Source organism: Arvicola amphibius, chromosome 15 (assembly GCF_903992535.2).
Source record: "Arvicola amphibius chromosome 15, mArvAmp1.2, whole genome shotgun sequence".
Classification (NCBI taxonomy): Eukaryota; Metazoa; Chordata; class Mammalia; order Rodentia; family Cricetidae; genus Arvicola; species Arvicola amphibius.
In genome coordinates this window covers 18,334,401-18,361,883 of record NC_052061.1, presented here as the reverse complement: position 1 = coordinate 18,361,883, position 27,483 = coordinate 18,334,401, and the positions used below count along the sequence as shown (strand labels likewise).

Sequence of the window (27,483 nt, the reverse complement as noted above, 5' to 3'; positions counted from 1 at the left end):
TATTTTTCTTTGGGTGATTATAATGAATTTGCTATAACTTTGTTCATTTTTCTTTAATAGGCAAGCCAGATATTCTTTGTTACAATTATGGCAGACAAATTAACAAGAATTGCTATTGTCAACCATGACAAATGTAAACCTAAGAAATGTCGACAGGAGTGCAAAAAGAGTTGCCCTGTGGTTCGAATGGGTAAGCAGTTCTGTTGGCCATCTAAGGGTAGGAAGTGTCTATGGGAAAGCAGATAGTCAGATGTCTTCATAGAGAAAGCAGATAGTATGATATCATAGAGAAAGCAGATGTGTGATAGCTTCAGAGAGGCTTTAGCAAATACTGTGATAATCACAGATAGTTTCTCTGAACTACAAACATGAGAAATTTAAAATTATTCTAAGCTTTTGTTTATTTTTTCTAAGTTTGTGACTAAACGGTCTTTTAAAAGAACTTGTAGAATATCATTATTAAGACATTCCCTAAATATACAGTCAAACCAAAAGTTAACTGCAATCCTTGCTATTCTGTGAGATCCTGTAATTGAGTCACGGGAAAAGGATTACCAGAATCTTTACATTAGATGTTGTTTTCATCTTGAAACCAATAAATAAATACATTTAAGGTTTATGACAGTCATTTCTTGGGGTATTGCTAGATTTTCGAGACTAAGTAAACCTAGCAATTTGGAGCTGACAGATTGTTGGTGCCTTTCGGCGTTAGCTACATGGCTACTGCCTTGTAGTAGTGTCTCTAGATGGTATTTGTTAATAGCTCCTGTGCTTTTCAGAAATTAAGTTTTTGAGGTCTGGAATGCTGTGCTTAATTTTACCTGTGTACTAGAAAACTGCATAGCTTTTTGGGGTTTTATTTACCTAGCTGAAATGCTTTATTCCTATCTACAGTATGCCTTTCCATTTCCAATACTTACTTTATGAGTTAAAGAATCATTTATTGTATGCAGGACTGTGGCGTTGCAGCCAAAAACAAATTTAGCCAGTCAGCGTAAACACAATAATATTTCAAGGTTTACCATTTTTACTAGTATTAGATAAACAGAATATATTGGCCATTTGCTTATTGCCTAGCAAGAATACATAATTAATAAACCCAGTTGTTTAATTTAGGATGTGTTTCATCAAATACTAATGTAAGAAATTATCTTTGTCATTGAAACTTTTGTGTGGGATTTCCAGAAGCAGCATTTTCTGAATAACAATCTTAAAAGTGTTCTGATAAAGGAAATTATTTTTCTCTGCCAGGAAAATTATGCATAGAGGTTACACCCCAGAGCAAAATAGCATGGATTTCTGAGACTCTCTGTATTGGTTGTGGTATTTGTATTAAGGTAAGTGATAATATTTTATTTATCAAGTCAAAAACTCTTAAAATTCTAAATACTTTATTTTTTTTTTTAAGCAAAATTAGGCCAGGCAGTAATGACACACGTTTAAATCCCATTTGGGAGGCAGAGGCAGAGGCAGGCGGATCTCTGTGAGTTTGAAGCCAGCTTAGTTTACAGAGTGAGTTCTAAGACAGGCTCCAACGCTACATAGAGAAACCCTGTATTGAAAAACAACAAAAAAAAAGTATAGGGTAGATAAATGAAAAAGTTTAAGAACGTAATATTCTTATGACAGTATTATTGCTTTTTTAAATTAATGAAACCATGCTTTTATTGCTATTTTAAATTTACTTTACATCTGTGCGTATGTGTGTTCTAACGTACCACTGTGTACATGTGGAGGTTGGAGGACACTATGCAGGTGTCAGTTCTTCTACCATATAGGTTCCAGGGGTCAAACTGATATTACCAGACTTGGTGACAAGCATCTTTACCTACTAAGCCATCTTGCTGGCTCCCAAATCAAACTTAGTTACTTAATTTATGTGAGAGTTCCAGTGATCTTTAATGATGGTATGTAAGACAGTAGGCTTCTTTAAGTCCCTTTCTCTCTGGGGCATCTAAGATGAAAACTGAGGGACATGCTCTGTGCAGTACATGCTATGTTGAGGCAGGAACTCTACAGCAATTCCTCTCGCTGGGGTGGGTAGTTCAGGATTCCTTACTCTTTGGAGGTTATGTGAACTATGAGGTCTATCATGCTGTTGCTGTAGCCAAATACATAGTTATTCCTGGAAATGAGCTTTACAAAGTGGTTGCTGAGACCAGTTTTAACTCCACCATCAAAGATGAAAGAGAAAGTATTGCTATTAAGTTCCCAGGAGACAGTGTAGAAGGAGCGGCAGGGCTGCGTCCCGCCACCCGGCGAGCTTTACCCAAAATAATTACACGGAAACTGTATTCTTTTAAATACTGCCTGGCCTATTAGTTTCAGCCTCTTATTGGCTAACTCTCACATTTTGACTAACCCATATTTAGTAATCTATGTAGCACCACGAGGGGTGGCTTACCAGGAGAGATCTTAACCTGCGTCCATCTTGGAGAGAGGAGAGGCATGGCAGCTGCTTATGGCGACTGCCTGAAGCATCTTCCCAACTCTGCTTCCTTTCTCCCACAATTCTGTTCTGTCTACTCTGCCTACCTAATTTTCTGTCTCTTAAAGGGCCAAGGCAGTTTCTTTATTAATAATGAAAGTAACACATAGACACTCCTCCATCAAGACAGCCTGGTCCCCAGGATGGATGCCCTTTAGGCCTCTCTCCAGTGTTTGTCTCACTATCTTCTTGATGTCCTGTTTGTCAGCTTTCTCCAGGTCAGATTTACCATGGACACATGTGAGTAGGAATGTGGAAGACCATACCATTGAGCATCATATTCAACTCTGGAGTGACTGCCCACAGTCTCCGTGGAGCTAGTGGGTGTAGAGATGATGTTCTGGGCAGCCCATGGCTGTCATCACAGTTTCTCAGAGGGTTCGTCTATAGTCTTCTTGGTGGCAGTGATAGCGTGGACTGTGGTTCACACCACAATGATACCAAAGTTGTCGTGATTGACCTTGGCCAATAGCACTAAGCAGTTGGTGGTGATGGAGACATTACTGACAATCTTGAGTATGTTTTTTATCCTTACCATGGTTAATGCCCATCACAAACATGGGGGCCATTAGCAGAAATGGCAGAGATGATAAGTGACCTTTTCAGTTCTATTCTTCAAGTGAGCCCTGTCCTCCGTAATAGTGAAGATACCACTGGACCCTCAGCACCAGCGTCACCCTATTTGGTGTTGGTAGAGCACACTCCCGAAAGGTAGAAGTAGCCTTCCTTTACATGACAAGTTTCCCAGTCCCAGCCTTGACTGTGCTGTGGAAATACCGTGGTTGTACTCTCACTGGAGCATGGACCCCAGGTACTGGAGCTCCAGTGAAGGGTTGTTCATAGCAGCGGTGTCCACTTGTCCCCAGGTGAAGGCAGCATGCAGTCCAGGCACTCAGTGTGGCCAAATCTCTGTACTCCAGCCTTTACTATCACGTTTCAGGGATAAGGCTGATACTGCCTAAGAAGGTGCGAGGAGCAGAAAGGCCAAGGTTAGTCAGTAAGATGTCCTGGAAAGAAAAAGGCACTTTTCGAGCAAGTCTGATGATGTGATTTCAAACTGAGCGACCCACTTAACTGTAGAGAGCAACAACTCCACAGATTTGTCCTCTTCAACTCCACACATGCACCATAGCTACACACCACACATATTCAATAATAACATTTTTTAAGCAAATAATTGTCATATGCAGCTTGTTAAAGATATTTCTAACTAGATTATTTCTCTGTATCAGCTTTTTATTACATGAAAAATTTGTTGCAAGTCTTTGTTAATATTCTGGAAATGAAGTATAGCTGGTATCATAGTCTGTTTATTTTTTTGCTTTGAGACTGAGCTCACTAATTAGTTCCAGATGGCCTGGAACTGCTCTGTAGACCAGGCTAGCCTTCAACTCACAGATATCCTCCTGCCTCAGCCTCCCTAGTACTGCAGTTAAAGACATGCATCTCCACACCTGGCCCAAGTTTATTTAATTTTAAATTTACCATTCTCAAGTAGAAATATCGCAAAAAAATTTAAATTTAATCTAAAAATGCTTTACTATATGTTATATAGGCTTCTGTTGTACTGTGTTACATTGGATAATTGACTTTTGACTTATGAGTGGTAGATTTCCAACTTTAGCTTATAAGAATTTAACAACTGGTAAATAAAGTTCTTAGATATTTTTGTTTATAGATGATATAGACAGGAACTTCACCAGAGTATGGATACTTTCTTATAAATTGTTCATGTAAGCTATAGGTATGTTTTATGTCGGTTTTTGAAACCTTGTTTAAATATCAAGAAAAGTTTCATGGATTCTGAAAGTGTTTTCCTTATTTTGAAAATAAAACAGGAGATAGTGCTCCTAGAAAACATTTACTGTTCAGTTGTCATGTGTGCATGCTGTATGGTAATGTTGGGGATCTTGTGTGGACATCACAGTGTCATCTGTTCCTTTTTTTTCTTTTTGATGCTGCAAAAAAATAATAGTCCACAATTTTAGGTAGATATCTGAATGCCTAAAAACAAGAATTAAATAAACTTTTAGTAATGGAGGAGAAGGTATTGTGTTCACCCTGCACCCTGAGTAGTCCACACTGTTTATGAGCAATGGGAGTTTCTTTCCCATGTTACGGAGCAGTTTAATCATCTGCGGCTGCTTCTATGCACTTTTTACACATTGATGAAAAGACTAGAAAACTTGGCTGTAAAATTTTGGCAGTATGGTTAAGGGACAGACATTATTGGAAAATAAAATTATTTTATTTTTTTTAATTTATGTTTTCATAGTTTGAAATGAAAATTCACTGAATTCTCTCTGAGTCAGTTCCCTAAACTTACTGAACATATCTGCTTAGCAGAGCTCTAAGGTGACCTTATCATTCTAGTTATGTCTCTATCATTGTCTGTACTTTAGAGATATATTTAACCACTTTATGACTTTTTTTTTCCTTTGGTGTGCATGTGGAGGCCAGAGGTCAGAAGTTAGTTGTCTTTCTCAATTGCATCCCACCTTGCATTTTTTTAAGGGAGGGTCTCTGACTAAGCCTGGACCTCACTAATCTGGCTAGACTGACTGGCCAGCAAGCCCCAGGGATCTTTCTGTTCCTACCTCCAGTTCCGAGATTTTAGGAACACACCTGGCTTTTTACATGAGTGCTGGGGGTATGTCTAAACTCAATGTTAGAACCACCTGAGCCATCTCCCCAGCCCACACACTACCACTGCCCTTAGTGACTTTCTTATACTTGCCATTCTTGTTCCATGGACATTTATCTGATAGTCAAATACTATATTAAGTTAACAGAAAAACATTAAGCTTTGATATAATATCTAGGCTATCTATTAGCAAGATAGAAATAGCCTTCTTCCCCAAGTGATACAATCCAGACATCTTAAAAGACTTTACCTAATGTAGGAATGACACAAACAAGGACAGGAATACTCCTGTTATAGACAGATATGGAAGGCATCAAACAGTAGTGTCTGATATTCTATCAGTCATGAAGAATATTAAATGTCAATACAGCTTTAATCTTCAAGGAAATTGGTTTTTATTTTTAAGTAAATAAGATAATTGTTTTTCACTTGTAAAATTCATGCTTGGAAGATTTCAATAAAAATATTAATTCACTTGAGTCACATTTTATAAATTAATATATGATTCTTTATTTAAATAACAGAAATGCCCCTTTGGCGCCTTATCAATTGTCAACTTGCCAAGCAACTTGGAAAAAGAAACAACACATCGATATTGTGCCAATGCCTTCAAGCTTCACAGGTATATTCCTCTTTACTTCAGTCAGGAAGAAAATGTTTTGAACATCCAACAAAGATTACTAGAATATTATAAAATACAAGGTTATATTTATATGTCATCAGTAATAGGCATGGTGGCATGTCTTTGATCCCAGCACTCAGAAGGAAGAGGCAGAGGCAGGAAGATCTGTACATTCGAGGCTAGCCTCGTCTGTATAGTTAGCTCTGGGTCAGCCAAGGCTACCTTAGCGGGATCCTGTCTCAAAAAAAAAAAAAAAAAAAGTTCATTCTAACTAATAAATAGAATTAAATCCTGAAGGATTTAAAGCAACTATAAAAGATTTAGCCCAGTTGAATTATGTCTTAAATAATTATAGAAACTGGATATCTGGAAGGTAAAAACATCTCAAATTATTCTATGATTACAATTGACAATGACCATGTTCATAATATCTTTATCCCAAATAACCTTAAAGAAATCTTATGTTTTCACAGGGGAGGCTATACTACTTGAGCCTTATATTAAATTACTAGGTCCTAATGCCTATATTTATCTGCTGAATATTAATGTATTGATATGCATTATGTTGAATCTGAAAGTAGATTTTACGAATAAAAGGGTTTTTTCATCCTGCCAACTCTAAGAAGGCAGCAACAACAGAGAATGATATATATAGTTTGTAGTTGGTGTTTCACATCCTCCATACAAGTAAGTTGCAGGCTAGAAAGGAAAAAGTGACAGTATGGGGTTGTACCTGCTGTGAAATTTTTACCAAAGCATTTTGTGTGTTAAAGCTGAGCCTTGCTGAGCAGTGGCATTGCACACTTGGGACTCAGAGTAGGCCAGCCTGATCTACAGAGCAATTTCTAGGACAGGCTCCAAAGCTACACGGAGAAACCCTGTCTCGAAAAACCCAAACAAATAAACAAAAATACTGAGCTTTAATTGTAAAGAAAAATGTTATTTTAGCTTAAGAGATTTAAAAAAGTATTGATTATGGGATTATGGATACATTTCTAACAATTTCTTTCTCTTGGCTGCTCCCCCCAGTAATGCTTATTTCTTAGCTTATTAATGGATATATGTAACATGCAAGTGCTTCAAAGTACACTAGTCTACTGTTACGTTTCTTCCTCAATATAATAACGAGTCTCTTTCTCCCTCCCCCCCAATATTGTAATAGATTGCCTATCCCTCGTCCAGGTGAAGTTTTGGGATTAGTTGGAACTAATGGTATTGGAAAGTCAACTGCATTAAAAATTTTAGCAGGAAAGCAAAAGCCAAACCTTGGAAAATATGATGTATGTATTAACAGACTATGAAAATTAGTATCTGGGTCTTTTATGTGGTTTTTGAGGGGAGGGATGGATATAGGGGTTTTTTTTTGTTTTGTCTGTCTGTTTGTTCATTTGTTTTGGATGTTTTTATTTTCAAGTTGTGGGATTAGTTCAGAGATGTTGTTTGCTCCAAGTTTGATTTGGTTTAGTTTCGTGTTTTAAGACATGTTCTTACTATGTAGCCTCAGAGGACCTTGAACTCAAAAGTCCTCTTGACTCAGCCTCCCAATCCTGGTACACACTACCATGTATGGATTTCATTTTTTCTTTTTATTATCATTTGTTTGGGGGTTTTGTTACCTGTTTTGTGTGTATATGTGGCAGGTCTCAGTCTATCCTTTCTAAGTTAAGATCTGTTGGTGTTGCTTAACTAAAAATTTATAGTTCACTTAAACCTTTGATTTTGTATGCCTTGATTTGAAATTGAGTCTATTTCCAATTTTAACTTAGATGGCTTCAATTGATATATGTTTAGTTTTATTTAGCATTCATCTATTTTGTATTTTTATCCTAAATTCTGATAATTATTATATATATTTTTAGGATCCGCCTGATTGGCAAGAGATTTTGACTTATTTCCGTGGATCTGAATTACAAAATTACTTCACCAAGATTCTAGAAGATGACCTAAAAGCCATTATTAAACCTCAATATGTAGACCAAATTCCCAAGGCTGCGAAGGTCAGTTGATTTATAGAGAGAGGCTATATTGTAGATTATTGATAGAAGAATAAAAGTTATATCAAAATAGATTTGTTTTGCTTTGTGACTTTTTAATGCTAAAGGAAAACAGTGATAATTTTTTGTTACGTAGGGGACAGTGGGATCTATTTTGGACCGAAAAGATGAAACAAAGACACAGGCAATTGTATGTCAGCAACTTGGTAAGTATTTGAGTGCACGCTTTTCATAGATTGCATTTGATCATAATCGCCTGAATATGGATTGCTGGATTCGTGAGGAAAGCTTTTATAATTATCTTATTGTTACTATGCAGTTTTAAATTGGACTACCATTCAAACTCAGAATATTGACATGCAGTGTGCATTTTGCCCAGAAGAGGTGAAACAGAATTTATAACATTGAACACAATGCTTCTGATTATTCTTTGTAGATTTAACTCACCTTAAAGAACGAAATGTTGAAGATCTTTCAGGAGGAGAGTTGCAGAGATTTGCTTGTGCTGTCGTTTGCATACAAAAAGCTGATATGTAGGTTACTTTACACTTTTTGTGTATCTTAATCTTTGTGAGTTTGTATTTGTAATACTGCTAATTCAGTAGTAATCTTAAAAGGAATAATACTTAAAGCTCTGATTTTGAGGTAATACGTTAAAGCAGTTGTATATCCATAAACCGTTTTCCCTGTTTCAAGTCCCAAGGCAGGGAAATCATTTGTTTTTATGAGTAGTTATTTCTGCCATACAGCAAATTTTTAAAACTTTAGCTCTCCATCCAGGTCCATAAGCTTTCTAAATATCTCAAGGAGAAGATGAGATCTTTAGATTAGTTGCAGTCAGAACAGCATGTCATGTGAGGGAGAGATGGAACAGGAAAGACGGGTCTCTTTCCTGCTCTAGTATCTCCCTCTCCGATACTTACTGCTCCCATATTTTCCCACATTTCTGCTCTGGTGGATAATCAAGCCTTTGCTTCTCCACAAAATATTCTGTGAAATTCTGTGCATGAGAAACAATCTACTTTAAAGCCTTTTGACTTGAGGCAATTAAGAAAATGGCTCTTGGGGGACAGCAAAATGGCTTAGCGGAATAGGTGCTTGCCACCAAGCCCTACCAGACCTGAGTTAAATTCTCCAGAGCCACAAGGTGGAAAGAGAACCAATTCAGGCAAGTTATTCTTTGACCTCCTCATACAAACAGTGACATCCCCAAACACACAAAATAAATACGATTTAAGAACAAAAGGGAAAGTGTTCTTCAGACTACTTCCCACTGTGTCAAGAGTATTTGTCGTGAGAGTATTTTTCATGAGAAGGTACCAATAAGTCAGTGCAATCTTCAAAGCTCTCCTCAAATTTGTAGGTATACATTTCTTCCTTTTGTAAATATTTTCTTCTTTATGAACAAAATACAGAGTTTTACCCTTACAGTTAGCCTCCTTTCATTGGTATGTGAAATTTTTAATTTTAATCAGAGCCGTTATTGTGCTGCATAAAAGGAATATATATGGGTCTGGGCAGTGGTGGCACATGCCTTTAATCCCAGCACTTGGGAGGCAGAGGCAGGTGGATCTCTGAGTACAAGGCCTGCCTGGTCTATGAGAGCTAGTTCCAGGACAGGCTCTAAAGCTACACAGAGAAACCCTGTCTAGAAAAAGGGGGAAAAAAAGAATATATATGGTGGAATTTAGGTTGTTCAAACTGAGTATGTTTGCGTCTTTTATTTTTTTTTTCCTTTAGATTTATGTTTGATGAACCTTCCAGTTACCTTGATGTCAAGCAGCGTTTAAAAGCTGCCATTACTATTAGATCTCTAATAAATCCAGATAGGTAAGTATAGATCCAGTACATTTCTGTGTTCTTTTGTTGAGGGATTTTACAGATGTTTAAAGATTAAACATACTCATGTTTTTCATTTTGATCATTTGTAGCAACCATCAGAGTTTGCCTTCCTCTATCCTAGAACAAAGGTTCTTAGTTAAGATTCGTTTATTGGTACCTCAGATTCTATGTAGAGTATATATGTGTGCTATGTGGTTTTTTGGGGGGGGATTTTTTGGGGGGTTTTTTCTTTGCAGGGTGGGGGGGAACATCTTAGTTGTTGCTAGATCATCAAATGCAAATCTCAGTCTTTTTTTTGTTTGTGTTTTTGTTTTTCGAGACAGGGTTTCTCTGTAGTTTTGGTGCCTGTCCTGGAACTAGCTGGCCTCGAACTCACAGAGATCCGCCTGCCTCTGCTTCCCAAGTGCTGGAATTAAAGGTGTGCGCCACCACCACCTGGAAAATCTCAGTCTTTTTTTTTTTTCCCCTCATTTTTTTATTAAAGATTTCCATCTCCTTCCCTCCTCCTCCCCCTTCCCTCCCCTCCCTTCCACCCATACCCCCACTCCACCCCTCTCCAAGACAAAGAGGCATCAGGGTTCCCTTCACTATGTTAAGTCCAAGGTCCTCCCAGCTGCCCCTAAGTCCAGGAAGATGAGCAACCAAACTGACAAGGCTCACAGTGAGCCCGTCCATGCTGTAGAGTTCACGTTCATTGCCGTGGTCCTTGGTTTCTCAGTCCTCCTCCACCGTCAGCCACATTCAGAGAGTCCGGTTTGGTCCCCTGTTCCATCAGTTCCATTCCAACTGGACTTGGTGGTCTCCCGTTAGATCTGTCCCACCGTCTCAATGGGTAAACGCACTCCTCACGGTCCTGACTTCCTTGCTCATGATCTCCCTCCTTTTGCTCCTCATCGGGACCTTGGGAGCTCAGTCCGGTGCTCCTATGTGGGGCTCTGTCATTTTCTCCATCCAATGCCAGGTGAAGGTTCTATGGTGATATGCAAGATATTCATGAGTATGGCAATAGGATCTGGACATTTCTGGCACCCTCTCCTCAGCTGTCCAAGGACCTAGCTGGGGGCGTCTTCCTGGACACCTGGGAACCCCTCTAGAGTCAAGTCTCTGCCAACCCTAGAATGGCTCCCTTAAGTAAGATATATAATTCCTTGTTCCCATATCCACCCTTCCTATATCCCAACCATCCTATTCCCCCAAGCTCTTCCCATCCTCCACTTCACACTTTTCTCGCCCCATCCCCCCTCCCCCCATCCCACTCAACCCCTATGTTCCCATTTTTTGTCCGGCAATCTTGTCTACTTCCAGTATCCAGGAGGATAATTATATGTTTTTCTTTGGGTTCACCTTCTTATATAGCTTCTCTAGGATTTTTACGAATTATAGGCTCGATGTCCTTTATTTATGGCTAGAACCCAATTATGAGTGAGTACATCCCATGTTCATCTTTTTGGGCCTGGGTTACCTCACTCAGGATGGTGTTTTCTATTTCCCTCCATTTGCATGCAAAATTCAAGATATCACTTTTTTACCGCCGAGTAGTACTCTAATATGTGTATATTCCACACTTTCTTCATCCATTCTTCCACTGAAGGGCATCTAGGTTGTTTCCAGGTTCTGGCTATTACAAATAATGCTGCTATAAACATAGTTGAACAGATGCTTTTGTAATATGATTGGGCATCTCTTGGGTAAATTCCCAAGAGTGGGATTGCTGGGTCCTGGGGTAGGTGGATCCCAAATTTCCTGAGAAACCTCCACACTGCATTCCATAGCGGTTGCACAAGTTTTCATTCCCACCAGCAATGGATGAGTGTACCCCTTACTCCACATCCTCTCCAGCAAAGGCTATCATTGGTGTTTTTGATTTTAGCCATTCTGACAGGTGTAAGATGGTATCTCAACGTTGTTTTGATTTGCATTTCCCTCATTGCTAAGGTTCGGGCACTCACTCCTCACTCACCCCAAAGAATAATGGATCCTCTGGCAGACTGTCAGGTCCAAATCTCAGTCTTATACAAGCACACATACTTAAAACATGGTCACCAGAATTATGTTCTATGTTTTCAGTCTCACTGAACAGAAAAAGAGTTCTTAGCAACTTCTGTGGTCCATTGACCGTGTCATGTGTTGAGTATGATGCTTTTTAATTTCCAGTTGCTTAATTCATTATTGCCCTTGATGCTTCTAGTAATTTTATTAGGTCTTTAGGTAGAATTTACGTTTTGCATTTGAGAGAGCATGTGATCTAAAAAGGTTATTAGTCAGTGGTGCAGATTTATTTGACAAGGCTGGTAATCAGTAGAGAGGATTTCGATACAGTATTTTTATACCATAATGCCTCTCTTGAGTTACTGGTTTGATAAACATTGTTTCAACATAACAGAAGTCTCAAGGGATCAGAAAACAAAGTGAAACTAGAAAAAAAGATATATGGGTTCTCAGACATTGTTTGTGTCCATAATGATGTTAGTCATGGGCTGTAACACCCTCTGCAAATGGAAGCTTGCTTCTTGTGTTGGATTATCATGTTGCTTTCTTGGCAAAAAGGCAAATTGGAAACACATTAATAGTCCTGAACTAGAAATGCCAAGAAGCACATTAGAATTGGAGTGACGATTTCTGTTTAATTCTGTTTTCATGCGAACAGGTCATATAGCTGTAGATTGGAAATGTATTGAACCAGTGGAATTGATGAGGCCTTCAGAGTGAGAAAGTAGTATAAGAAGTCTTAGGACGTCTAGCCCTATGGTGTGTAGAAACAGACAATGCATTTGGAAAAGTATGCCGGAGACTCTATACATTTGTTGTTGTTGTTGTTGTTAGTTTTTTGAGCCAGGGTTTCTGTGTGTGACAGTCATGGCTGTTCTGGAACTCTCTTGGTAGATCAGGCTGGCTTCAAACTCACTGAGATCTTCCTGTCTCCGCCTCCTGAGTGCTGGGATTAAAGGCATGATCCCTGTAGTAGGAGGAGCGGCATGCTGCATCCCGCTGCCTGGCTAGCTTAACCCCCGAAATAACCACACAGAAATTGTATTAATTAAATTACTGCCTGGCCCATTAGCTCTAGTCTCTTATTGACTAACTCTCACATCTTGATTAACCCATTTCTATTAAATCTGTGTATCACCACGTGACTGTGGCTTACCGGCAAGATTCTAACCTCCATCCATCTCAGGCCAGAGATTCATGGCATCTGCCACACTGCCCTTCCCAGCATTCTGTTCTGTCTACTCCACCTGTCTAAGGGCTACCCTGTCAAAAGGCCAAGGCAGGTTCTTTATTCAACCAATGAAAGCAACGCAAATACAGAAGGACCTCCTGCAGATCCCAGCTGTATAAAATTTTTACTGGTAAAGATGAACATGAACTTAACTCTCAGAATAAAATATAAATAAAATAAAATATAAAAGGCAGCCATTTCTAAACTTAGTTAATATACATAATAAGATAGTAGTGTTAGCATTTCATCTTAATATGCTGTAAGAGCCTCAGAAATAATGCAAAAAGTTTAAAGTCTTAAAAACCCTAGGAATTTAATGAATAAATGTTCAAAAGTCCAAACAAATCTAAAAGTTAAAAGGATTGGGAAGATGACTCAGTTTGTAATGTGATTCTCATGCAAACATGAGTTTTTAAGTTCAGTCCAAGAATCTGAGAACAGGCCAAGCACAGAGCCATGTACCTGTAACCCATTGCTGGGGAGGCAAACACAAAAAGATCCCTGGATTTTTTGCTAGTCAGCAAAGTATAGCCAATAAACGGGCTTCAAGTTCAGTGAAAAATTCTGTCACAAAAAAAAAAAAAGAAAGAAATAGAGAAGCAGTTAAAGAAGATACGAATGTTGGCCTCTAGTCTCCGTGAGTGTGCACATCTGTGTGCATAGTGACATACATGTACCTACACAAAAAAAAATTGTACAAACATACACACACGTATTGTAACATTAAAAACTCCCTGAAGTAATTAGATGAGTTCGGGACAGCAAAACGGTATTGGGAACATTAAAAAAACAACCTCACAGTTAGTCAGTGTAATTGAGAAAATGGCATTGAAATATAAGGGGAGATTTGAAGCATGTTGATTATAGTAAGAACACTATTTGGTTGAGTCTGAGCATGATGGCTGAGCAGGTGAAGTCACTTGCTGCATAAGCCTGGCAAACCAATCCCTAGAACCCATATAAAATTGGAAAGAGGGAAACAACTCCATAAAGTTACCTCTAATCTCAGCAAACCTCCATGGCATGTGCACGCACATATACTCAGTGATAATGATAGTGGGCCTTATTGGTTTGGTTTTTGAAGACAGAGTTTCTCTGTATAGCCCTGGCTGTCCTGGAACTCTCTTTGTAGACCGAGCTGGCCTCAAACTCAAGATCTGCCTGCCTTTGCCTCCCAAAAGCTATGATTAAAAGCCTGTACCACTATGCCCAGCAATGAGCCATTTATTTAAATTTAAAAATTCTAACTTTTAAATTAGAGGCATTGAGGGATCATAGCTGATGGATTTTCAAAATTGATAAAAGCCCCAAGTCCTCAAACAAAAGTCCAACACATGATCAGTAACAGATGATCAGTAATGTTTTGAATTGAACCTACAAGTACGTTGGTAGACTCTTAATTGTCAAAACAGACATACTTTTTACTTCATACACATGATTGGGCATTATAAACATGCTTGAGCATTTTAATAGAGTCTGAGAAGAAACAGTATGAAAACGTATTCCTAGTGTTTTAAGAACTTGGCCATATGGTAAAGAAAAGAATACCTGTGTATCCTGGCCTTAAAAAGATACAGACAGATACGGATGATTAGGTAGTTTCTAATCCAAGCTCCTTTCAGTAATAGATCGCATCATCTACTTTCATCTATGATTTTTAAGTATCAGATAATGTAACTTTAATAAAAAGAGCTAAAAGAAAAATAATTGAATCAACTGACTCACATTTCAGTGTGTAGTTATTCAGGGAAATCACTGGACAACAAAAGTTATTACTGAGTCAAATTAAAAGATAGAAAGTAAAGGAAGATTTAATAGAAATCAACAGATTTTATATAGGCTAGTGAGAAATAGATTTTACAAGATGTTTTAAGTATGAGAGAAAGGATAACACCTTAATTGTGACAGTGAGAGCATGTTCAGACAAATTGAGTTGACCAGGCAGAAATAGTAAGTAGAAAGCTTTTGTAGATGCACCAATCTCATGTGTTGGTTGAGTTAACATACTCCCATGTGAACGCCTGGCTCTGGTGGTATGAGCCTTTGATCCAGCACTTGGGAGGCAGAGGCAGGTGCATTTCTGAGTTCAAGGCCAGTCTAGTCTACAAAGTAAGGTCTACAGAGAAAACACAGAAACCCTGTCTCAAAAAAGTAATCCATGTGTGATGATAGGTGGTGGTAAGCAGCTAAAGGAAGTATATCTTCATTCTTTTCTTTTTTGTTTGGTTTTTCGAGGCGGTTTCTCTGTAGCTTTGGAGCCTGTCCTGGAACTAGCTCTTGTAGACCAGACTGGCCTCAAACTCACAGAGATCCGCCTGCCTCTGCCTCCCGAGTGCTGGGATTAAATGCCTGTGCCATCACCGCCCAGTTGGGAAGTATATCTTAATTCTGAAACTGTGTCAAAGCATGCATTCTGTCAGTCTTTAATGCTATAAATATTCTGAAGATCATATCCTCCAGGAAAAAAGTAAGAAATCTAAAATAAACTGGGCCTTTTAGTTGTATACATTATCTATATATCTCAGCACAGATTTCTTACTTAGGTATACAGATGCTGTCTCCTAAACCATCGAAAAACATCTGACTTCTAAGTTAGTTCCATTTGAATTCAAGAAATGCAAGAGATTTCATTAAGTAAAGAGAAGTTTTAAAAGTAGGGAAAATTCATTTGTATATTAGGAATACTATTCTGGTAGTGAATAGGATTTAAAATGAGTTAAAATAAGAACTAAGTGGTATTTTAATAGATGAAAATTTTGGTAGGTGACCATTTAGGAAGGAATGACCCTTAAATGTACAAAACAGAAATGCATTACTGAGGGTGTGGACTTCATTTTGTGTTTCTTTTTTCTGTACATAAGTAAAGTAACAGTAAGATAGATGGAGTCAGCCAGGCAGTGGCGCACACCTTTAATCTGAGCACTCGGGAGCCAGGCAGTGGTGCACACCTTTAATCTGAGCGCTCGGGAGGCAGAGGCGGGTGATCTCTGGAGTTTGAGGCCAGCCTGGTCTACAGAACAGGACAGTCAGGGCTACACAGAGAAGCCCTGTCTCAAACAACAACACAAAAAGGTAGAGTGTGCAAAAGCTCTTGAGAGTCTGAAAATACTCATTTCGTATGGAATTAATAGGCACATCAGGGATCCTGAAAACAGATTTGTTGAGATCTAGTAATCTTTATTAAAGAATTAGATGAGAACCTGATTTACAATTTAGACAGGGAAGGGACATGATAATTTGCTAACATAAGTTGGAAGAATTCATGCAGTTGCCAATTTCAGCAATATCAAGGGAAACAATTAGTCATTTTGTGAGAGTGATTTTCAATTTATACAGATAAGAACTTTATTTGTGCGGAAAGCTGATATTTGAATTGGTATTTGAGGTGTGTGAAAATGGGTAGGATAGGAATAAAGTGCTCTACGAAAGCTTCCTGGCTCCATGTTTGCCAGCCTATGTTCTAGTAGACCTTATGGAGTCTGCACTGGCATCCCTAGCACATCCCCCTTGTTCTTAAAGCACTGTAGTGCATACTAACTTTGTTCTTCCTGCGTCTCACGTCATCCATTCTCTAGATTATATTTTACCATATAGCCTTTCACAGGGGAGTCACCGTTTCATATTATTCATTACCCCAGCCAATTCTTAGATGGTCAATATTCTTATGTAAGGGATTCTGTTTAGTCTTTCTTTGAATATATATCCCATACTATGGGGCAGGACATTCTAAACCTTAAATAAAGAAGTTGAATGTTGAAATATTCAAACAAAGAATCTAGGCTATATTTTAATTTAGTGTTATAATGCCACTTTGCAGCGTTTACATTAGGATGTTTCATTTTAGCAAGACAACTTTATTTTATATACCTGTAAACCTTATGAGTGTTTTTCTTTTACATGAAATGTAAAATGAAAAACATTTCTGTTGTGAGCATCAATAATGAGCCTTGTATAAGAAAATATTTTATGACTTTACTATGTTCTTTTACACTTAAATTGTAAATTTAAAATTTACAATTTTAAATTAAAAACTTAAATTTTTAAATTGTGTTTCTCTAAAATTTAAACTGTAGTAAAAAGAAATATATTACTCTTAGCTAATGATGTTTTGTTAAATTGAAAAATAAAAGTCTGTCTTACTTTTCAGGTACATCATTGTGGTGGAACATGATCTAAGTGTATTGGACTATCTCTCTGACTTCATCTGCTGTTTATATGGTGTACCAAGTGCTTATGGTGTGGTCACTATGCCTTTTAGTGTAAGAGAAGGTAACTTTAAACCTGTTTCCCATAATGTTGTAGCCTCTTCTTCTCTAATGCCTAGAAATGTGAAACAGTTGATATTCAGCCCTTTGCACTGCTTTAATATGTATGTGAAACTGAATCATTGAGGGGAGGGAAGTGCATTGTAAAGGCTGTACACGGCTACAGAAAAGAATTCCTCTTTGAGAATTTTCTCCTGGGACAATAAAAATTCATTTTCACTATTTTTATTATCATGAATCTTTACATTTCGACATATGCAGTATTTGTCACCTTCAAATTTATTTTTAAAGACTGGAACTCATTGTATACTCTAGCCTGGCCTCAAACCCAGCAATCTTCCTGTCCGCCTGAGCTTAGTATTACAGGAGTATGCCATACTCTGCTCAGAGGCAGTGCCTAATGTTTCTCTTCAACTCATGAGTACTACCATGTAATGTAGAATCAGGATGACATATGGATATACTCAGTAGTCATTCTTGAAAGTCCTTCTTGTAAACACTGGATCTACACAGTAATCTGGTGAGAGACTATCCTTGCCTTTCTTTAACTGCTACAGCTCAGCATCTGGGTATGGCTGTGATAATCATTAGGACATATTTTTCCAGTTGACAGGATAGCAAGGACTTGTTTGCTTATTTGTGTGTTTTTTGAGACAGGGTTTCTTTGTAACAGCCCTAACTGTGCTGGAACTCAATCTGTAGATCAGGCTTGCCTCTGCCTGGCTCTGGAGTGCTGGGATTGAAGGTGTGCTCACCATGCCCAACCAAAGTCTTTTCCTTACTTGGTAAATGAAGCTCTTAGACTGAGTTTTCTTCATCAAAGTTTTTGGGTTTAATTTTCTATCTTTAGACTTCATTCCTTAAAAATAACAACACTCCTTTTAGAAAAGGTGGTTCTCTCATTCCTAAGGCTTCCAGTCCACTGTGTACTCGAGGCTGAGCATAAGAGTCCCTTAAATGGTCCAGATGAATGACAGCGTCCTTCCTCAAGACCTCCCAAAGCCTTAGCTACTTTTTCTTCACTTATACATAGAAATGCTGAAAACACATCTTTCCTTATATTTATTCAAATAATAATCTTTTTATTTTCAATTTGCCTGCCCTTGTGAATGTTTTATTTTTAATAGAGAAGGGTTTTTTATATACAATGTTAGTTTATTTTCTTCTACTATTAAACACTCTAGAGAATGGTTTTTATCTTAATACAATGAAACCAAATATATATATCTAATGAAACTAGCTCATTTAGTTTCTTATGAAAATATAAAGTTAATCAGAAAAGTATACTAATAATTTGTTTAAATTACTTATTTTTAAGTTTTATTCTCAAAAGTATTTTGTGTCAATTTCATACCTGAAATTATTCCTTATGTACTTGCCATTTTTTTTAAGCGGGAAAATTATTTTTTAAATTTACATTTGCTTATTTGCCTTTATGAGTATGTATGTACATATGTGGGGGCACATGCATACAGCAGTGTGTAGAACGCAGAGGGAAACTCCTGGGAGCGGGTTCTCCTTCCATACTGTAGGGCTTAGATTTGAACTCATGTCATCAGGTACTTTACCCACTGAACCATCTTCTTGTCCCAAAATAACAACTTTAATATAAGGATACTATAAAAATAACTTCATGTTTCATATATTTAGGAATATGGTCACAGATTGTTTAAATTTCAAATAAAGCTTACACTGGGAGGAAGAGAGTCATTTTGGTTTTGGTGGTGAAAATTGCATTTTTCTGGGGCATGGCCTCACAATATTGCCCAGGCTACATTGCTTCTTCTACATTGCTAAGGCTATATTAGCAGTCTTCTAACTGTTGGATTATAGGCACCAGTCACCATGCCCAGCATGCTTATATTGTTGAAACAGAGTGTTGACTTTTGATTATGTGCAGAATTGATATTGACAGAGATACATGAAGAGAAAATGGATATATGGAGTATAGATGTATTACCCATCTTCTCCCCCAAAACAGTCTTAATCATTACTTTAGCTTCATTTTATTTATATTATTTATATTTTCTTCACTAATCTGTTGGCAATTTCCTTCCCAACAGGCATAAACATCTTTTTGGACGGCTATGTTCCCACAGAGAACTTGAGGTTCAGGGATGCATCCCTTGTCTTTAAGGTAGCTGAGACAGCAAACGAAGAAGAAGTTAAAAAGATGTGTATGTATAAATACCCTGGGATGAAGAAAAAGATGGGCGAGTTCGAGCTCGCAATTGTAGCTGGAGAGTTTACAGATTCTGAAATCATGGTGATGCTGGGGGAAAATGGTAAGTAAGCCTTTACTTCGTGATGGGTGAGAGTTGGTTCTATAAATGGCCCATGTTCATCAAGAACAGACTCAGGGCTGGCATTTGAGTTTGAATCTATAAATTTATTGTTTTAACTTTACTTTTTTGTGGTATTTACTAATTTAGTCTCACTGTTGTTCAAACAGATTAATATTTCATTATTTCCACAAAATAATCTGTTGTTTCTGTTCTGATGAATAACTATTATTAACTATTATTATTCTGTTGTGAATAAACTAGTGAGGCAATCACTCATTCTGCAAAAGAACCGGAAGGAATAGCCAGTTGATAATTCAGACACATACTAGCTTTAAAACATTTCCTTGGGTGCCCGTATTTGTAATTTTCTTATTTCCAGGACAGGCTCCAAAGCTACAGAGAAACCCTGTCTCGAAAAACCAAAAAAAAAAAAAATTCAGAGAGCTGTCTACTTTCTTGAATAGTTTTATTACCAATATTTTCAATATTAAATTGTCACTAACTGTAAGATGAATCTTACAAATATCTAGTGTTGGTTTTATGATTTAAAGGTAATAGTTTGGTTTATGATGTAAAGGTAATAGTTTGTAATAGCTTATAAAACTGTAGAAGAAAGATTTTACACAAGGAGATTTGCAGTGTATTGGGCTTCACTCAGAACACTTAAGTTGTATGGGCTAAGCATGTATTAAGATACACTGGTCTTATTACTCCCAATAAATTTAAGCTAATACTTGACTGGTGGGAGAGGATTCTTTTTCTACTTGTCCTTCTCTTCTTCCTCCTCCTCATCTTCTGTTTTCTGTGCAGTGAACTCAGAGATTCCCCTGCCTCTGCCTCCCAAGTGCAGGGATTAAATGCATGAACCACCACAGCCCAGCTAGGGATTGTTTTTTCTTAAGAACTTTTGCATAATATCTTCAAGACAGATTTCTCAGATTGTAACAAGTAGAAAAGTATGCTTTACTTCAGAATGTAAGGTTAATTTTATATTTGTTGTTGTCTTACCAGGTACAGGTAAAACCACATTTATCAGAATGCTTGCTGGAAGGCTTAAACCCGACGAAGGAGGTAATGTTACAGATATTACTTTTTTACTCTATCCCACAACGTAAACTTTAAATGTCTGGGCAGGTTTTGTGTGATATGTACTTGTATTATTTTGCAGGAGAAGTACCAGTTCTAAACGTCAGTTATAAGCCACAGAAAATCAGTCCCAAATCAACTGTGAGTTGGTATTTTAATTTGGTTATTAAAATGTATGTATGTACATATACCTTTAGTCTTTTGCTTTAGTAAGGGGTTAGGACATTAGCTCTGTAGTAGAGTATATGTTTAACATGAATTAAGGCACTGAATTCAATATCCACCACACACCAAAAAAATCATATTAATATTCTTAGCCTTATTAGCATCTATACAACCACAGCCTGGCCTAGAATCTACTATATAACACAAATACCTGAAATTCTCAGTCCACTGCCCCTACTGCCCAAGTGTTGGAGTATTGAATGTAGATACCACATCTGGCTCTGGAAGTAGCTTTAAAATCTGTCATCTTTTTTTCCAAACCTAATGTGAGCCTTTGGCAAAGCAAATGTTCTTCCAAAGAAGAAATCCAGATGACCCATAGCCATATGGAAAGATGCTTGGCTTTCTTAGTTGCTGCAAAAATGCAGATCAAACATGGTGAATACCACGTTTTTTTATTTTTATTTTCGTGAATACTAATTTACAACAGTAGAATAACTAAAGAAAAAAATCCAAAAGACAGGCACAAGTCTTGGTGATAGTGTGAAGAGATTGGGCACTGCGTGTTGCTGATGGTAATGTAAAACTATAATCACTAAGAAAACCAGTCACATCATTTCTGTAGCATAGACTTATTAACCAGCAATTCTCATTAATGTAGACCTGAGCAATGAACATACCTCAGTACCCAAAACCTACACACAGGTGTTCGTAGCAGCTGTATTTATCAGAGCCAAACAGAAGAAAAAACACAGATGCCTGTCACCTGCTGAATGATATATAACAAAGTATTCTTAGAATCTAAGTTTATTCGACCTTACGGAAATGAAATGCTGGTAAGTTGTGACGATGTCTTGCTAAAGCACTAGTGTCCGTTCAGTTCCTGAAAGTGCTGGGTCACTGTACTGCCAGTGCCACAGCACCAGCCTGCTCCACATTTCAGACAGCTTACCTTCATTAGTACTGTAGATAGCCCTCTCACGTTCTCAAACTCGGATCTGTTCTCAGTAACAAGTAAAAGCCATTTTAGGCCGGGCGGCGGTGGCGCACGCCTTTAATCCCAGCACTCGGGAGGCAGAGGCAGGCGGATCTCTGAGTTCGAGGCCAGCCTGGTCTACAAGAGCTAGTTCCAGGACAGGCTCTAGAAACTACAGGGAAACCCTGTCTCGAAAAAACCAAAAAAAAAAAAAAGAGAGAGAGAGAAAAGCCATTTTAGGATTCATCTAAGAATCCTAAAATATGTGTTATGGCCTACAGATTATCCAAGGTTTCAACCCACTTTAACATTTAGGATTATTCCTGTTCTTAATTATTTCTCCACTGAAGTATTCATTTACTTTGTACTTTTAAATTCTAAGACTATTGCCTTTTTTCTTATGTACGTGAGTGCTGTTAAATAGAAAACCTCAAAACATGAGCAAGATGGTGAATAGGGATAAAAACTAGAATTGGCCAGGTATAGTGGTGCATGCCAGCCGTATCCCAGCACTTGGAGGCTGAAGCAGGCGGCTGTCTGAGTTGGAGGCAACCTGGTTGACTATATAGTGAAACCCTGTCTCAGAGGAAGAAATAAGTTAGAATGTGTGTATATTGGTGGCAAATTGAAATCATTTTGGTCTGAAGTTTAGTACTAAAATTTATAAACAGAAAAGATCTTTCCTGGTAATTTATCATTTAAAAACTTTTTCCCATTAAAATCAGGGAACTGTTCGCCAATTACTGCATGATAAGATCAGAGATGCTTACACTCACCCACAGTTTGTGACTGATGTGATGAAGCCCCTACAAATTGAAAACATCATTGATCAAGAGGTACTGTAACATTATCCTTACAGTTCTCTGAGCATCCTTATTTTGGACTTTAACACTCTTCATTTTGCTGAACTTCTCCAATTAGGTGCAGACATTGTCTGGTGGTGAACTTCAGCGAGTAGCTTTAGCTCTCTGTTTGGGGAAACCTGCTGATGTCTATTTAATTGATGAACCATCTGCATATTTGGATTCTGAGCAAAGATTAATGGCAGCCCGAGTCGTCAAACGGTAAATGTCTGTCTTCTAGAATATTTTTGATTATGTTTACTGGCACACAGATGTGTTTAATAAAACACTTGAATCTCATAAAAGCTATGAAAGGTTTGCAAATTGTTATGTTCCAGTTTCATACTCCATGCAAAGAAGACAGCTTTTGTTGTGGAACATGACTTCATCATGGCCACCTACCTAGCAGACCGCGTCATCGTGTTTGATGGTGTTCCGTCTAAGAATACAGTTGCAAACAGGTAAAGATGCTTTACTAAGTGTTCAGAAATAAAATTTTAAGTTCTAACAGTTGGAAACATCACATTCTAAATTTTTTGTAAACTCATAAACACTGAAGTCATTGCTTTTTTCAAGGAGATAGCAAGTAAATCAGTTTCTTATTGACTCCTTAGGTTATTCTTATATGATACTGCACGAGGCCTGTATAGTAGTTTTTGGACTAATATAGAATACTGGATAATCTTACAGGGCCCTAGACAAATACCTTTTCTTTCAGCTGAACTTTGTCCAATTGATTATTTATACTTCACAGAAAAATACTATTTTTATAGATAATTCTTAAAAACTTAATTTTTGTGCAGAATAAAATTCAAAGAAGTAATGACTTGCCCGACTACAATATAGTTATAGTAGGTGGCAAACACAGGATACTGACCCACCCCAGTTTCAATGTGTTGTTCTACCTTCTCTTGGTGTTCTGACAACACTGATCATACTGTAGGGAAAACCAAAATTCAGGTCTCTCAATGAGACATTATTTACCATTACTGCTAAACCTACATTAAGTTGTACCTTATAAAATCACCAATGAACAAAGTTTGGGCCCATGAAAGTACCAGCCAGACGTGGTAGCACACTCCTTTAATGCCAGCATGGGAGGCAGAGCAGATGAATTTCTGTGAGATCAAGGCCAGCCTCGCCTAAGTAGTTTGTTCCAAGACAGCCAGATCTACATAGTAAATCTGTGTCTCAAAAAAAGAAAAAGGAAGGTACCATGCATCCCAAAAGATCTTTGTTTTCATAAGTTCTATCATCAGTTATTGACAATATGTTCCTTACTGGAAACTTCTTAGATATGTAAAATTTATTTCTTCAATAATCTTTGTTTTGGGTTTGCAGAATGCTTCAAAGTGTTCCATATTTTTTGTTGTTATTTAGCAAATTTAAAAATAACTTGTGGGGGTGGAGTGGCTCAAGTGGTTAACAGTACTGGCTGTGCTTCAAGAGGACCCATGTTCGTTTCCCAGCACCTATGTGATAGCTCTCAACTGTCTGGGACTCTAAATAAACCTTTTTAAAAAAAATGAAATTAGCTGGATATAAAAGACGAAAGCAAAAATAGTTTTTAATGGAAACTTGTTTTTGGTAAGTAATACTTTTGGAGCCATGACAATATCTCAGTACAGAGTACTTTCCTAACATGGTACAGAGCCATGCAAAAAAAAAAAAAATCAACAAATATTCTGTCTTAATGCTTGCTCAACATCAGAAATATATACTATGCTTTACACAGAACTAGGACCAACTAAGTGATGTATAGTAATGTTAGCCTTAGTGCATAACTGAGAGGAAAAGGTAATTATGATCTTGGGACTTAGCTAAATTTAATGAAAACTGTTCATTTTCCCTAGTCCTCAAACTCTTTTGGCTGGCATGAACAAATTTTTGTCTCAACTGGAAATTACATTCAGAAGAGATCCCAACAACTATAGACCACGAATAAATAAGCTCAATTCAATCAAGGTATGTAAATAACTCCTACCATTGTAAACTTAAGTCATTTTGGTTTTTCGAGACGGGGCTTCTCTGTAGCTTTTGGAGCCTGTCATGGAACTAGCTCTTGTGGACCAGGCTGGCCTCACAGAAATCTGCCTGCCTCCCCTGTGCTGGGATTAAAGGCATGAGCCACCACCGCTAGGCTTAAGTCTTTTTTCTTAAAAATGTATGCCGTATCTATTGATTCTCAGTTTGGTTGTTTGTTTTTTTTTTTTTTTACATTTTCTTATTCTTGTTGCATGCAACAACTGTAATGTATCTGCTATTCTAATTAATGTGTGTGTGCTATTTAAAACAAGCAGTGGCATACATCATATATCCCAGCACTTGGGAGGTAAGGTCAGGCAGACATCTGTGAGTTTGAGGCCATTCTGGTCTACATAGTAAGTTCCAGGATAGCCAGGGCTGTGAGACTTTGTCTATAAAGGAATAAAAGAAAACTTTTTTGAGAAACCTTATTTTTTGCCACTGAGAGTGATTAATGGAGTTTTATTAATGAAGTTTTTAAGAATACTTTTAAGCAGTTTATGGTTTAAGACATAGTTAAAATGAATAAACATTCTCCTTTGCTAATTAAGCCACTTCTGGATACTGAGTCATTTAAGGTGTTCATAGAGCATATTCCTAATAATAGCTGGTCAAGTAGATAAATGGATTAATGACCACCATCCTATAAACAGTTCTGAGGAAATCTACTTTAAATATATTTGACATAGTAAGTGATTTGCATGCTGGCAGTATTCTGTCTTTTGTACCAGGAGCTTAAAGGTGGAATTTAAGCTTCTCCAAGAATATCTGAGCATATGACAGACGGCACACGTTGGACATTTTAGAGGCTGTCCATGAGGCGCTGTGCACTGCTGAGAGAAGCGCTTCTGAGTAACACTGCATAGATCTGTTACTGCCAGGAGAGACTGTTCTGACTTTTGTTACTTCTCTTATTTTTTAGGATGTAGAACAAAAGAAGAGTGGAAACTACTTTTTCTTGGATGATTAAATTGAATCTGAGATTATCAATAAGCCATTTACTTACTGGGATTTTTATCATATAAAACTTTAATCAGGTTTTATGGCCCCACATACTCTGGAGTTTGAAGTATGATTTTCTTAATGTGACATCAAAAGCCAGTTGTATTGTAAATTGTTATTTAAGAGCTTTTCTGTCCTTAAGATAAATCTCTGGGCATACTTCACTAAAATGGAGACATTTCAAATATGCAAATCACCTCTGGATCTCCATGATGTGTGGAGAGATTTTCAGCTCTGTATTATATTCATGTACCAGATGCTTACTTACTGGTGTTGTCCATATTTTAAAATCTTGGATAAAATGTATTACCTGTTTGCTAAGTGTACCAGCATAATCAAATTGCCCTATTTAATAGCCAGTCAAGGACTACACTGCTAAGGTCTGATAAATAAACACCAGGATTGTATTTGCTACTTGTTTTCAGTCTGTGACTATATTATCAGTGTGTAGCTGCTTTCAAGGAACATTGTCTGCTACAAACATCATTGTTAGAAGGTGGATGTTGGTGACCAACTTATGCATTGTTTTTATTTTGAACATCTGTCAAAAGTTATTTAGTACCCTAATTTAACTCTAGGTTTTTGGTTTTTACATTCTATAAGGTTTACTTTGTAAACATAAATTTATATAATCAAGATGGGAGGAGGTATTTCTGAGTATTTGCTTCCTATAAAACTACTTGGGCTTGGGAGATGGGTCAGTCAGTAAAGTGCCAACTGCACACTCATGAGGACCAGATCTTAGACAGTCGGGAGTCTCATGCTGGTCCTGGGGAGGGAAGTCCGACAGAGCCTAGAGCAGGGCTGGCCAGACTGACAGAATCCATGAGTGCTGTGTTCCGGGAAAGATCGTGTCTCAACAAGTCAGGCGGACAGCAATTGCCTGGCTCCAGCACAGAGATCTGTATGTGTGTGTACACATACATACACACCATTACCCCTACAGATATAAAGTCTTTACATTGGTGACTTAAGTATCTGGATGTTAGGGTTTTGTTTTTAGTTTTGTTTTGAGACAGGGTGTCCTGTAGCCCAAGGACAACCTTGAGCTTCTGAGCCCATTACCCAGACTTGGATTTTGCAGTGCTGAGAATCAAAACAGGGCTCCTCAGGCTAGGGAAGCACTCTACCAACTGAGCCACCTCCCCAACCTTCTGTTTTTATAGACTACAGATTTTTCTGTTGAGCAACCAAGGGCAACCTTAAGCCACTTCTCCAATGAGTGCCAGAAATAGCAATACAAAGTTTCCACTGCTGCAGAACATATTAATTTTAGGTGTGGATACAAAGGACATTATCCAAACCTTATTAATATGCTGAACTAGAATTATGAGGGAGGTAGATTACAGTGAATAATGGGACCAGCAGAACAGGAAAAATAGATTTGGCAAAACTATAATTAGATTATTAGAATTTTAATAATCTTGATTAATGATAGAAATTAATGTTTTTGACTGGACCCCATTAGGCATTCTAAAATGAATTTATATGAATAATCCATAAATACATATCTGTTGTAAAACAATGCAAATATACAGAAATATATGGAATAAAAATTTTCTCCCTTCATTACTCTGAGATTACTTGTGTTTGTTCATTCTTTCATACTCATTATGCATTTAATGTTGGCACAGGATTATAGTGAAGTATTTTCAGTTTAAGGATAGGTTTTTTTTAATACTGCAGACACATGGAATGCAGAGAAACAAAGTATTTACTGATTTAAAATTGTCCTAAAGAAAACAAAGTTAATCCATTTAGTTGCTAATGACAATGTAGAATAATAAAATACTATTTTTCATGCAAGTGAAATTTGAAAATACAAATTCAGATATTAAACTTGTCGGAAGGCCTGTATATAAAGGGTCCTGGTGGTGGTGCAAACTTTAATATGAGCACTTGAAAGGCAGTGGTCAACCTGATCTACAGAGTGAGTTCCAGGGCAGCAAAGTATACACAGAGAAAACCTGTCTTGAAAAAGAAAGGATACACACACCAACTCCGAGATAGGACAGCAGGCATTGGGC

At 37.5% G+C, this 27,483-nt stretch overlaps 1 protein-coding gene across 1 annotated transcript; it reads left to right on the top strand.

Annotated features, from left to right (window-relative positions):
• The first annotated feature begins 64 nt into the window (after positions 1-64).
• Abce1 (ATP binding cassette subfamily E member 1) lies at positions 65-27,034 on the top strand. Its single transcript, XM_038312913.1, has 17 exons — positions 65-190; positions 1,252-1,337; positions 5,657-5,754; positions 6,917-7,034; positions 7,614-7,751; positions 7,885-7,954; positions 8,185-8,281; positions 9,489-9,578; positions 16,958-17,079; positions 19,139-19,360; positions 20,372-20,431; positions 20,529-20,587; positions 22,313-22,423; positions 22,509-22,651; positions 22,768-22,890; positions 24,283-24,394; positions 25,377-27,034. The coding sequence occupies exons 1-17, from the start codon at positions 88-90 to the stop codon at positions 25,422-25,424; spliced, it is 1,800 nt and encodes a 599-aa protein (XP_038168841.1). The 5' UTR covers positions 65-87; the 3' UTR covers positions 25,425-27,034.
• Positions 27,035-27,483: the final 449 nt, after the last annotated feature.

Bases quoted from the DNA above. Each gene is read 5' to 3' on its own strand.
- Abce1 (XM_038312913.1), top strand. From the start codon at position 88: ATGGCAGACAAATTAACAAGAATTGCTATTGTCAACCATGACAAATGT. The intron at 7,752-7,884 runs GTCAGTTGATTT...TTTGTTACGTAG, and splicing joins AAATTCCCAAGGCTGCGAAG to GGGACAGTGGGATCTATTTT. The intron at 20,432-20,528 runs GTAATGTTACAG...ATTATTTTGCAG, and splicing joins GCTTAAACCCGACGAAGGAG to GAGAAGTACCAGTTCTAAAC.